Source organism: Uloborus diversus, chromosome 10, assembly GCF_026930045.1.
Source record: "Uloborus diversus isolate 005 chromosome 10, Udiv.v.3.1, whole genome shotgun sequence".
NCBI classification, from domain to species: Eukaryota; Metazoa; Arthropoda; class Arachnida; order Araneae; family Uloboridae; genus Uloborus; species Uloborus diversus.
Window position 1 is genome coordinate 11,262,518 of NC_072740.1, and position 13,388 is coordinate 11,275,905.

Consider the following 13,388-nt stretch of genomic DNA (forward strand, 5'->3'; position numbering starts at 1 on the left):
ATCAGAATGATGCCAAGATATTATTTCCACGGACACGACTGGTTTTGAACGGGAAGATTTCTGAATTTTTCAGGAGTCTTCCAGGATAATATCAGGAAGGTTACTGAATTTTAGCGGAAAAAGTTCCTGGAATTTGCAAGGTATGTTACTGGCAGATATTGGGCATATCAGCTGCCCATTATTTTCCAGGAACGTTTCTGAATCATTTTTACAGTGCATCAAAAACGGAATAGTATATAAAACACGCATTCTGCGCATAGCAGCTGGCGTTACGCAACTTTATCAATCTTTTTTGACCTTTGTAACTTTCTTTTTATCATATCTTTAGCTTTGACAGAAGTAAATGTAACTTTTATAACAGTGCACAATCTCTCGTCTCGAAAATAAAAAACAGGCATATGCATTCGAATCTGGTTCACTGAATGTCGTTTAAGAGAATCTCCCGCTGAATGAAATAAAGTTTTAATGTACCAAACACTAGTAATTTGTTTCTCTGTTAAATTTCCCCGAAAATGAAATTTCGTGTTTTGCATTTATCTCGCTTAAAGGTTTAATTTTTAGCCATAAAGAAATTGATCCTTTTCCATTTCCTATACTTAAAAAAATTATTTGAAGTTCAATAATGAATGAGCAGTTGTTGAATGTCTTCCAAAGCCTTTTCGCCCCTTCGTAGAAAGTGTGCTGTCGCAGAAAATGATGATTTTTTTAATTTCATAGAAAGGCGTCCATTAAGTGCACTCTATGGCTACTCCCCGTATTGTTTGGCCACTCGTCCTAAGTTTTCCTATTCAATGAATGTACAATACATTCATCTCCAGAAAGAGAGAAGAGGAAGGAATTGGTGAAAGCCTTGATCAATCAGCAGTATATTTTAGTTTCAGGAAATCATTTTCCTAATGTTTTTTGTTCCACAATCATGTGACTTAGTTCAATATATTCGGGATGTAAAATAGTTTTTTCTCTAGAGTAATAAAACAATATTTAGTAAACTGTAAATCTTCAGCATATTTAATAAATGATGAATCAATAAGAAACGTAAACGATATAGCAGAAGAAGATAATTTCGGTTCTCTAAACTTAACCAAGGACTTGAAAGAATTTGGTTTAAAATCAGACCTTCAACTTGATCAAAGCGAAGTCAACGTAGCGTAGCTGAGTTAGATGAAAAATGTAGTAGCAAATTTCCTTCAAATGTTAAAGTTAACATCACTTTTATAAGTAGATGTTTCTTGGAAACGAAGACGAATACAGACTTTATTTATTTTATGTATTAGAAAGTCCTAAAATATTTGTTGTATTCACACAGAACAGTAAACAGGGGAAATATCAAACTACTGAGATAAAAGCTCATTTTTCGTCTGATTTCTAAATTCCAATCCATTAAAAGTGCTAATGCTTTTTAATATCAGTCTTTTCTTCGTTAAATATGCATGTGCGTTCAATGGTCTTTAACCTTTTCTTGCTTTTATTGTAACTTGAAACATTGTGGCATTGTCATTTATAACAGGCAAAATTTACAACTGCAACTAGACGTAATGTGACTAAATGAAAACAATGGCACTTCAAAAATCATCTATCAATCGCCACCCCAAAAATTGAATTAATGATCAATGACCTCCGTTAAAGTAAAGCTGGGCTTTATGAGCATATAGCTTATTTATGAGTACATGAATACATATATATATATATATATATATATATATATATATATATATATATATATATATATATATTTATTTATTTATTTATACACATAACTTGCAACAATTATTTTTTAGAATAACTAACTCCAACAATTTTATATGGCGACTTTAATGTCGCCACGTTAATATTAATTTCATATTAAAGTAGCGACAAATAACATCTAAACTTTTGGCCACTGGTGACTAAGAATTTCCTCAATGTTTCATTTTAAATGTCGAGACAATCCTGGATAATGGAATATCATGCTTATTATAATAATTTTTTCGTGGCAAAGTAGTTATTCCATTACCTGAGCTCGAATGCACGAACTTAAATGTGGCGTTGGAATGAAACTAACGGTTAACCCGGGTAGTTGATCACCTGAATATTAATGGCAGCAGTGGTTAGTGCTTGATCCACTTTTGGAATGCGCGGCTGTTCTATTAGCTCTTAAAAACTCTTATAGAACTTCGATAGTTTCTGCTGCTAACTTTTGATTGATCAGAAATACCACGTGGTTTCACCAATCGGCATCGAATACGGTCACTCTGAATACAACCGATCGATCTGTAGGTGAAGCTATTAGAATTATTCCTGGTACCCTTTGTAAACCGGTGGGAGTATTAGAAGGATCTGGGTAGTGGCAATGTCCTGGAATAATCTGTCTTCTTATTTCTATATTGCTTTCCATTTATACGGCCTTCAAGTTTAGTCGTTTTAATCTAAAATCAAGAGTAGAAACCCAGCTTTGAGCACCTCCATGAACATGTTTCTCGATGCTTCAGAAAATATTTTATGTTCTTCGATTGCTGTTATAATCTTGGACAAAATAAAATGAAATCAGTTGTATGACTAACTTTGGAGTTCAGGGATGAAAGCAGTACAATGTAATCTACATAAATTATGTTAATCTGCAAAGTAGAATTAACTGAAAAGTATAACTTGGGATGTTTGAAACATCTAATCAAATGTATGCAAATATGCCTTCTGCTGATAGAAACAATTCAAAAAAATTTCTTATTTATTTGAGTAACAAATTCTACTGTTTCCAGCTTTTACGGAGAAAGAATTTCTTCGCTGTATCTTTACTCGTTTACTTTCGCCATTTTTTCTTTTTAACTTTGAATAAAATATCAAGTGTTCAGTTTTTGCATGAGCTGTAAAGTGCGTCGGTTTTTTATTGCCCGATCCAACATTTCGCGGAAAACGGCATCCTTCTGCTTTTATATGAGAGAAAATCGTTATGGCTCTTTTTCCGCCGCTTAGATTTTATTTATTTTCTTCAGCATAACCTCACAACTGATGAAAATATAAGTATATCTGTTTTCACGTTTGAAATGGTTCAAATTAATAAATATTTTAACAAAAAAATATGATGCAACGCATTTTTAATGTCATTTTCAAATTATGATTTGTTATTGCTTTTTGACTTCGTACCACTTTTTTAACGCACTGAAAGAATTTTGATCCTACCCTTGAATGAACACGAGAATGAGTTTTGTCTACTACTATTTTTTCACAATACTGTTTTTTGTTCAGTATTTTGATCTTAATAAGGTGCGTGAAATAATTATGATGTAAAACAGTGACAAGTGTTTCTAATGGTCGTGGAGAGGAACAAAAAAGAGTGATCTTCCCCTTGCAATCGAAAAATGAGTTTTTGTGTCATTTTATGAAGCCAACAATATTTAAACACCGCAAAGATTCTTTGCAAAATTTTATCGTGCAAATATTTAGAGCTTAATGATTAGCAATAGTGGTATTCAGTTAAAAAAGAGTCTGAGTTCGGGATGTAAAATAGTTTTTTCTCTAGAGTAATAAAACAATATTTAGTAAACTGTAAATCTTCAGCATATTTAATAAATGATGCATCAATAAGAAACGTAAACGATATAGCAGAGGAAGATATTTTCGGTTTTCTAAACTTAACCAAGGACTTGGAAGAATTTGGTTTGAAATCAGACCTTCAACTTGATCAAAGCGAAGTCAACGTAGCGTAGCTGAGTTAGATGAAAAATGTAGAGTCAGCAAATTTCCTTCAAATGTTAAAGTTAACATCACTTTTATAAGTAGATGTTTCTTGGAAACGAAGACGAATACAGACTTTATTTATTTTATGTATTAGAAAGTCCTAAAATATTTGTTGTATTCACACAGAACAGTAAACAGGGGAAATATCAAACTACTGAGATAAAAGCTCATTTTTCGTCTGATTTCTAAATTCCAATCCATTAAAAGTGCTAATGCTTTTTAATATCAGTCTTTTCTTCGTTAAATATGCATGTGCGTTCAATGGTCTTTAACCTTTTCTTGCTTTTATTGTAACTTGAAACATTGTGGCATTGTCATTTATAACAGGCAAAATTTACAACTGCAACTAGACGTAATGTGACTAAATGAAAACAATGGCACTTCAAAAATCATCTATCAATCGCCACCCCAAAAATTGAATTAATGATCAATGACCTCCGTTAAAGTAAAGCTGGGCTTTATGAGCATATAGCTTATTTATGAGTACATGAATACATATATATATATATATATATATATATATATATATATATTTATTTATTTATTTATTTATTTATTTATTTATTTATACACATAACTTGCAACAATTATTTTTTAGAATAACTAACTCCAACAATTTTATATGGCGACTTTAATGTCGCCACGTTAATATTAATTTCATATTAAAGTAGCGACAAATAACATCTAAACTTTTGGCCACTGGTGACTAAGAATTTCCTCAATGTTTCATTTTAAATGTCGAGACAATCCTGGATAATGGAATATCATGCTTATTATAATAATTTTTTCGTGGCAAAGTAGTTGTTCCATTACCTGAGCTCGAATGCACGAACTTAAATGTGGCGTTGGAATGGAACTACCGGTTAACCCGGGTAGTTGATCACCTGAATATTAATGGCAGCAGTGGTTAGTGCTTGATCCACTTTTGGAATGCGCGGCTGTTCTATTAGCTCTTAAAAACTCTTATAGAACTTCGATAGTTTCTGCTGCTAACTTTTGATTGATCAGAAATACCACGTGGTTTCACCAATCGGCATCGAATACGGTCACTCTGAATACAACCGATCGATCTGTAGGTGAAGCTATTAGAATTATTCCTGGTACCCTTTGTAAACCGGTGGGAGTATTAGAAGGATCTGGGTAGTGGCAATGTCCTGGAATAATCTGTCTTCTTATTTCTATATTGCTTTCCATTTATACGGCCTTCAAGTTTAGTCGTTTTAATCTAAAATCAAGAGTAGAAACCCAGCTTTGAGCACCTCCATGAACATGTTTCTTGATGCTTCAGAAAATATTTTATGTTCTTCGATTGCTGTTATAATCTTGGACAAAATAAAATGAAATCAGTTGTATGACTAACTTTGGAGTTCAGGGATGAAAGCAGTACAATGTAATCTACATAAATTATGTTAATCTGCAAAGTAGAATTAACTGAAAAGTATAACTTGGGATGTTTGAAACATCTAATCAAATGTATGCAAATATGCCTTCTGCTGATAGAAACAATTCAAAAAAATTTCTTATTTATTTGAGTAACAAATTCTACTGTTTCCAGCTTTTACGGAGAAAGAATTTCTTCGCTGTATCTTTACTCGTTTACTTTCGCCATTTTTTCTTTTTTAACTTTGAATAAAATATCAAGTGTTCAGTTTTTGCATGAGCTGTAAAGTGCGTCGGATTTTTATTGCCCGATCCAACATTTCGCGGAAAACGGCATCCTTCTGCTTTTATATGAGAGAAAATCGTTATGGCTCTTTTTCCGCCGCTTAGATTTTATTTATTTTCTTCAGCATAACCTCACAACTGATGAAGATATAAGTATATCTGTTTTCACGTTTGAAATGGTTCAAATTAATAAATATTTTAACAAAAAAATATGATGCAACGCATTTTTAATGTCATTTTCAAATTATGATTTGTTATTGCTTTTTGACTTCGTACCACTTTTTTAACGCACTGAAAGAATTTTGATCCTACCCTTGAATGAACACGAGAATGAGTTTTGTCTACTACTATTTTTTCACAATACTGTTTTTTGTTCAGTATTTTGATCTTAATAAGGTGCGTGAAATAATTATGATGTAAAACAGTGACAAGTGTTTCTAATGGTCGTGGAGAGGAACAAAAAAGAGTGATCTTCCCCTTGCAATCGAAAAATGAATTTTTGTGTCATCTTATGAAACCAACAATATTTAAACACCGCAAAGATTCTTTGCAAAATTTTATCGTGCAAATATTTAGAGCTTAATGATTAGCAATAGTGGTATTCAGTTAAAAAAGAGTCTGAGGTATTACGGGGATAAGAAGCTATGTTTTTTTTTGCTTTTTTTTGTTTTGCGTTTCTGTATGGCTATGTAATTTTAAGGCAATTTAATGTGAACACAAAAATATGCTCATACATCCGGAAATAAGGAGAGATCATATGTATTTTTGATTAAAATACACCCTATAAAAATAATTTAACAGCAGACAAACTGTCATTTTGATCAGGCGCTTATGGCTAATTACTGGAAGAGCTTAGCTTGCAAATGTTGGAGAAGAGAGATTCAGAAGGCCTTGACCTTTCCTGGGCTGTGGCACGAAGAATTTCGATTACTATTTGAGAATTTTCCATTCAAAAATGTTTCGCACTCTTTTTTTCGATTTAGTACATTTTTTTTCAACACAATGATTGTAGTGGCCTGATAAAATTGCCCCTCACCAATTACTTAAGATAGAGAATTTCAACAATGTGACAGGGATTAACTTGTATGAGAGGTAATGGGAGCTTAGCTAATGTACATCTTTTCCTTTTCAAATTAAAATGTTACGCAATAAAAAAAAATATTTTTTTATGTCATGAGCTCAAATTTTCATCTTATAAAGCTCACTTAGTTATTTTTCTTACTCGAAAGTAATGTCTGACTTTAGGATACCTAATTGAACAATTGTGCACTAAGCAAATAAAGGTCTTAGGGTGCATATGTCTCATTTCAAATTCATTCAAAGTCTGAAGAAAACTTTTTGATAAAAAGGAGAGTTAGAATTTACTGAAACATTTTGCCATAAATCACGTTTAACACCAGATAAATTTTCTGCTACTATCCTCAAAGTTGCGGTGTGAAAACATTCTTTTGTTTGTATGTGTGAGTCTTTAACAATACATTTATTATAAATTTCAGTATGTTTCTCAAATGCCTAATTTTTACCAATTTTTTAAATGATCAAAACTACTGTTGCTTTAACTTTAAATATTTTGACCTTTTTTTTTAAACACTGATGATTGTAATTTCGCATATGCGTATCTTATAATGATTTTACCCATATAAGGTTCTGTAATTAAATCCAACAGTTTATTCTTATCTTCATTTGTTTATTTAGAAAAATATTTATAAATGTATATCCCAAATTAAGTAACAATTTTTATTAGGACTCTTCGCATTGAATTATAGTGTAATGACTCGTCTATCGAATCTCAGTTGAAACGCCGACTAAATTTGCTAATCTTAAACCTCCATTAAGCTTGCTGATTGAAGCTGTTCTGCATTTGTAGCTCTAAATTAGCTAAAATAATCAAATTTCGTGTCCCTTTACAAAACATCGCGATACATGTGTACACATATCAGTATAAAAGTTTTTTCACCTAACTTGGACTTTGGTTGAACTGGAATAACAGTATAGTTATCGCTGTCAGATTAAATCAATCTCTAAAAACTAGTATCATCATATCTTCTTAAAGCTCTGACAGAAGCTGGAAAGTAATTAACTTCGGTTATTTTATCAAAAGCAAGAGCATTTAATCTAATTTCTATAAAACCATTTCTTAAAATTTTAATTCGTAGCTATATGGATTGAATATTGACCATATTAAGATGTTACACCAGCTAATATACGAAAATACCAAGCTGTACCGTTCTTTTTCTATAGTTTTTTCATGAAGCCTGAATTAGGACGGAATTTACCTTATTTATCTTATCACCCGCAAGACCTAGCTTTGTAAGACCCAACTTTTCTTTTCCTCTTTATCAACCTATTTATTAATGTTCTCTCAAACGAACTCAAAAGTGTACAGCATTTTCAAAGATTTCATTAATGAGAAAAAGATCAAAATTTAAATCACACTACGTGGAATGGATTATAGTGAAATATTAGTGTATTAGTGCAATGATCTGACGATTTTGCAAAAAATGATGTATAATTATTTTATTCCTATATTAAGTTGTTTCAGTCTGTCCCTCCTTCCTATTATGCCACAAACTGTCACACTTCTCCTTACCCCTCCCTCCTTTGTCATATTTCACGCTGTGTTTTATAAGCATCTTTTAAAAAAAGCCGCGATGTCACAGTTCTTGTTATTCCCTCCCCCTCAAGGTCCATCATTTGTGGACCCACGCCTTTGCCTTCTATTTTCCTTTTTTTGCTGCGACAGTTTCATTTCAGTAGTTTCCAAGCCTCATATTCACTTCTTTATGTTTATATGGATCTTTCTTAATATTTCCCTATCTAACATCTAAGGAACTGAAAGCGAAACTTATTTCCTCTACTGCAGTAAAAACGGAATTGAGGAGGGTATTGAAATATTCAACGGGTAAAATACTACTCCTTAGGAAGAAGGCTGACAATAGGACCAACGACAAAATGAAGGTTCAGGATGTGTCGTCTTCTGAATATAGGTAATATCTGACGTATATATATTTCAAATAAATAACTGGTAGTTGTTTTTTTTTTACCGCACTCTCTTCCCCAAGGAAAAACATAAGTTTTTGCAAAGAGAAATAAATTCAGTCATCAGGAGTTTTTCAAAGAAAAATCTGTATTATTTTGAAATGCAATACTACGATAAAGTATAAAAGAATTTAAGAAAGGTAATCTTAATTTTTATCATATGTTTTTATTTTCAAGCTCTGAAGAAAAAGTTCGGTGCTGTTTAAAAACACGTGCGTACTTTTTTTTGAGATAGCGCTTTTCTTTTTTAGCATCTTTTAAATCGGATTTTTTTTTTTTTTTTAATTTCAAAATAGTTTCTCGTTGAATCAGGTGTTTACAGTCGAAGTAAAATCTTTAATGCCAGTAAAAATTTTGAGAAAACGAAAACTTAAAAAGATTTTAACATTATTGTATATAATTAATTATTAATGTTTATGGGTACGAAATAACGCAACAGACCGGATTTGTAAAGAATACAATTACCAGAAAAACAGTAATATTATTCAAAGTTAGCATTGAGTATAAAGGCTATTGCCACCAGTATCTCCTAAATACAAAATGCACATATACTAGAATAATTATCCCCGCAGTTATCAAGATTCTGGAAACCCTTCAACTTGAAGTTCTGTTAGTAACTTCTTCGCAGTTTTGGTGCTCTTTGTGAAGATGTCGAAAGGTAAGAAGTTCATAATAGAGGGAATATTGAAGCTTTTTCTTTAAAAGGAAATGAGTATGAGTAGCCGCATTAATGCCAAAAAAAAAAAAAAAAGAAAGATCGAAGACTGCAGACATTTCTTTTAATTGATAGACAATTATGGTAAAAAGAACAGCGGGGGAAGACCTAAAGCTTTGTTCTTGCGTGATGAAAGAAGAGTTTCTAAACTTACATTAAAATGAAAGAACTTAACCAGGAAACTTATTCAGACAACAGATTTAAATATTTGTCAAGAAACGATTTATAAAGTAACAATGAATGTTCACAAAATAAAGCGTTTGAACTTTTGCCTGAAAGTCATGACCTGGGATAATCAATGGATACAAATTATTTTTTCTAACGAAAAGAAGTGGAATATAGATAGACCAGACGGATGAAAGTACTATTTGCGGGATTTATGAAAAGATAAAAGAATATTTTTCAAACGCCAATCAGGTGGAAGCTCTGTCATGACTTGAGGGTCCTTTACTGAAAATGGTGCGGACTTAGTTACCTTCGTTTTAGATAAAATGAATTTAACAGCATATAAAAATGTTCTTGTCATTTTCTCCATCTCATTTTTTACCATATGCTGAATTTATTGCTCGGCGGGAGAAAATTGAAAACATCAACAAGATAATGCACATTGCACATATCTATACGAGTAACATCACAACAAATTGGTTCCAAGTCAACAATGTTGAAAATTTGAAATGGCCAGCTGAGACTCCAGATCTCAACCAATCGAGAACTTATGGGGTGTCTTAGCAAGAAGAGGTTATGCAAATGAGTGACATTTAACTTTATCAATACTGCTGAAATTCATTTTCGAAGATGTATAGTATAAAACAGATGCCTAACTTTGCCAAAAACTAGTTGTATCCATGAACGAGAGACTATTTGAAGTAAGTCGAAGAAATGGCTCCTACACAGGCTTCTAAATGCTTGAAATTTTATCTTCTAATGTTTTGATCTATGTTGATAATAAAGATTTTACTCAGGTTCAAATATTGATCTCTAATATTTTGTGATAATCAAGTACTTACATTTTTTTTGTCTTTTTTATTTGTATTTAAGTCATCACTCAAAACTGACACCCTATCACTTAAATGATTTTTCGATCTTCAATTTAAGAAATGTCCAATCTCTCAGAAAATGTTTTCTTTCTTTAAAGGTTTGATTCAGACTGTAAACATCATCATTATTTATTAGAATTTATTTTAGTTTAAAATGAACTTCAAAATTTTAAACTTGATATATTAATACCAGCCCTGGGATATCCTCGGTACATTTAAGGAGATAATCCAAAGCTTAGTTTTAAAGCAACTAGAAAAATCCTCTTAAGTTATGACGTACTTGTATGTATATATATATATATATATATATATATATATATATATATATATATATATATATATATATATATATATATATATATATATATATATATATATATATATATATATATATATATATATATATATATATATATATATATATATATATATATATAATAATACTTATTCTTATATGTACTTTTTTAGCCAAAATAGAGGGTAAAATCCTCTTCAGGACCAATTTTTTTAGATTATAGTTCTAAAGATATCATCATTTCTCGATTTCTTGGAAATCAGAGGCGACTGAACCTACGCATTCTAAGACACACCATACATAGATTAAATGAGAGCTTCGGTCTAAAAGAGAAAGACAATGGCTTTTCTTCAGACACAAAAAATCACTCTCTTTTCAAGGAAAAAGAGGGGATGAAGTATCATTCTTCTTAGGAAGTGATTTTCTTCGGTGACCTGAAAACGAGAAAAGAATTTATATTGCTCGATCAACAGATGCCTCAAAGACTTGAACAGAGTCCTTATGCGTCTAATGGTAAGAACTAATTTAGACGGTATTTTTACTTCTTCGTACCAAAATTCAGATCCTGCATTTTTTAAAAATCACAATAGTAAATTTTTATTTTAGTACCATTTTATTTAAAACTTCTTGGTAAAAGTCAAAAATACATACAGTGCTGACCACACAAAATGCAACACAAAGAAATAGTATTCAGAATGAAACGAAATTTTACTTACGTTATAGCAACATTGATATTAGAAAGTGATTAAAAATGAAAGCAAAATGATCACTTATTACTGGAAATATCTCAAATGAATGGAGGCTTAAATACCCTGCTCGGCAACCTCTAGCGTGAATATACGACGCGAAACATTTGAACATTGAGGCATAACAATCTTTTGCGATTTCCTACGTCATATGGTACCACAGTTACTGTAAATGCACCACTACTGCGAACAAACTCATAGGATGTGAAATTCACTGTCTCAAGTGATTCCAGATATGCTCATTTTTTGGTAAATCAGGGCTTCGCGCTAGCTAGAGATGCTGATAATGTAGAAGAGGAAGCCCCCTGAGACCCTTGCTGTGTATGACCGAGCATTGTCCTGTGAAAAAAGGGTCCTTGGGAGCCCCGACATGAGTGCGAGGCTGTTATGTCTCAATGCTCCACTGTATCGCCTCGTACATCCATGCTAGAGAAGGCTCAACAAGATACTTAAACCTCCATTCATTTGTGATTTTTTTCAGTAACAAGTGATAATTTTGCTTTCTTTTTGTAATCACTTTTTAATATCAATGTTACCATCACGTGTGTAAAGTCTCGTTTCATTCCGACCATTCCCTTTTGGAGTTGTATTTTGTATGGCCAGCAGTGCAGAAAGTGCTAGATTTAAGAAATCGTCTTCGATTGAATCGGATTGAAAAGGCATTTTTTAACTCAACCAGTTCGGCTCTTAAGAAGCGAAATGTATTTAAAGCATTGTAAAGCATATTTTTAAACACATTTCTCGGAATCCGGACTCGGAAATGCAATAGATCTGCAAGAATTACATTTGCAGGTATACCTTACCGTTTACTTGACAGTCACAGACAGGGAGATAAACAAACATGCAGACGTTTTTATGAGCCTATAAGTTTAAAAGTTTACTTCCAGATTTTAAAAAAAAAATGTAAAAATTATTTATTTTTATTGTTATTCTTTTGTTGCAGTTTTTCTGAGGATTTATGGCTAAAGGAAAAAAAATAATAAGTTTTTTTTTTGCAAATAGGTATTTTTCTGATTATATTCGGTCGTTTTAGCGTCCTTATTTTCTTTTTAATCTTTATTTCATGTATTAAGTAGCTTAAGTTAAATTTTCCTTTTTTTACTGCATAACGGAAAAATAACTTCTCTCAGTATTAAATTATTACTGCATAACATTTCTATTATATGACTAATCTTAATAACTATTTTCTTTCAGTTTTACCATTCATGAATAACTGCCCAATTATTGAAAGATTGAGAAGTGATGTGCATTTACTTTAAAATCATATTGTAAAAAAAATTTGCCTGCTTAAAAATGCTGCGATCCTTTATTTTCTTCTTTCTTGAAAACCGTTTTTACTTTTTATTAGTACTTATTAAATTCTCCTGACTTCTGTAAAGCTGGTTTGCTAGAATCAGTAAAGTAGATCATAACGTATTGCTCAGTAATGAAAGAAGTGCTGCTACAATTTATGTGTGCAACGAGTCGTTAAAATAAATTGTAACTCAGAAAATTTCTAGTTAGCCATGAACCTGATTTAAAAGTGGCATTAAGATTTATTGCTATTGCTGCATTTATTTTAATTCTTTAACCACGGTTAAAATGGAGATTCAGTTTATTCCACATGTCATTAGATAGAAAATTTTCTTTTTTTTTAATGTAGCTAATTTTTGTATTTGTTTATTTTACTAAATTTTCAACGGATGCATTAATACATTCAAAAATCAAAATAAACATGAACGCTTTCAAACAGAGAAATAAAAAATTCCTAAAAGTAGTATGGACAGCTCTCAAAATTGAATGCCTTCTGTATTTAAGGAATCTCTTATTTAACTCATTCATTAGCTAAAAGCTGTCATGCGCATTGAACTCGCTTGGAAATTGTGATTTACCTGTTTTCAAAAGGTTAAATCACTGAAGTGATAGCAGTTCCTTAATAAACAGCTAAAAACCGCTTTTAAATGTATTTATATACTTTGTTTTTATAGTACGTAGTTTTAATTTATTCCAAATGTATTATAATTATTGTTTTTCGTTTTATTTATTTATATTTTATCTTTATACCTAACTCTGTAACAAAACAAATTGACATGAAGGATTTGCCAGAATGAAACGAAATTTTTTGAATTCTGCTGTCGAACTCTGACAGTAAAAGTTGATCACAAAGTTAAAGGAAAATGATCACTTATTACAAGAAC

The 13,388-nt window shown here is 31.4% G+C and overlaps 1 protein-coding gene across 1 annotated transcript in view; it reads right to left on the minus strand.

Moving 5' to 3' along the window:
- LOC129231650 (rab-like protein 2A) overlaps window positions 1-2,374 on the minus strand; it is a 78,507-nt gene extending 76,133 nt beyond the window's left edge. The window contains exon 1 of the mRNA XM_054866014.1: window positions 2,225-2,374. Coding sequence (XP_054721989.1) covers window positions 2,225-2,374 — 150 coding nt within the window. The remainder of the gene's footprint in view (window positions 1-2,224) is intronic.
- Between the last annotated feature and the right edge of the window lie 11,014 nt (window positions 2,375-13,388).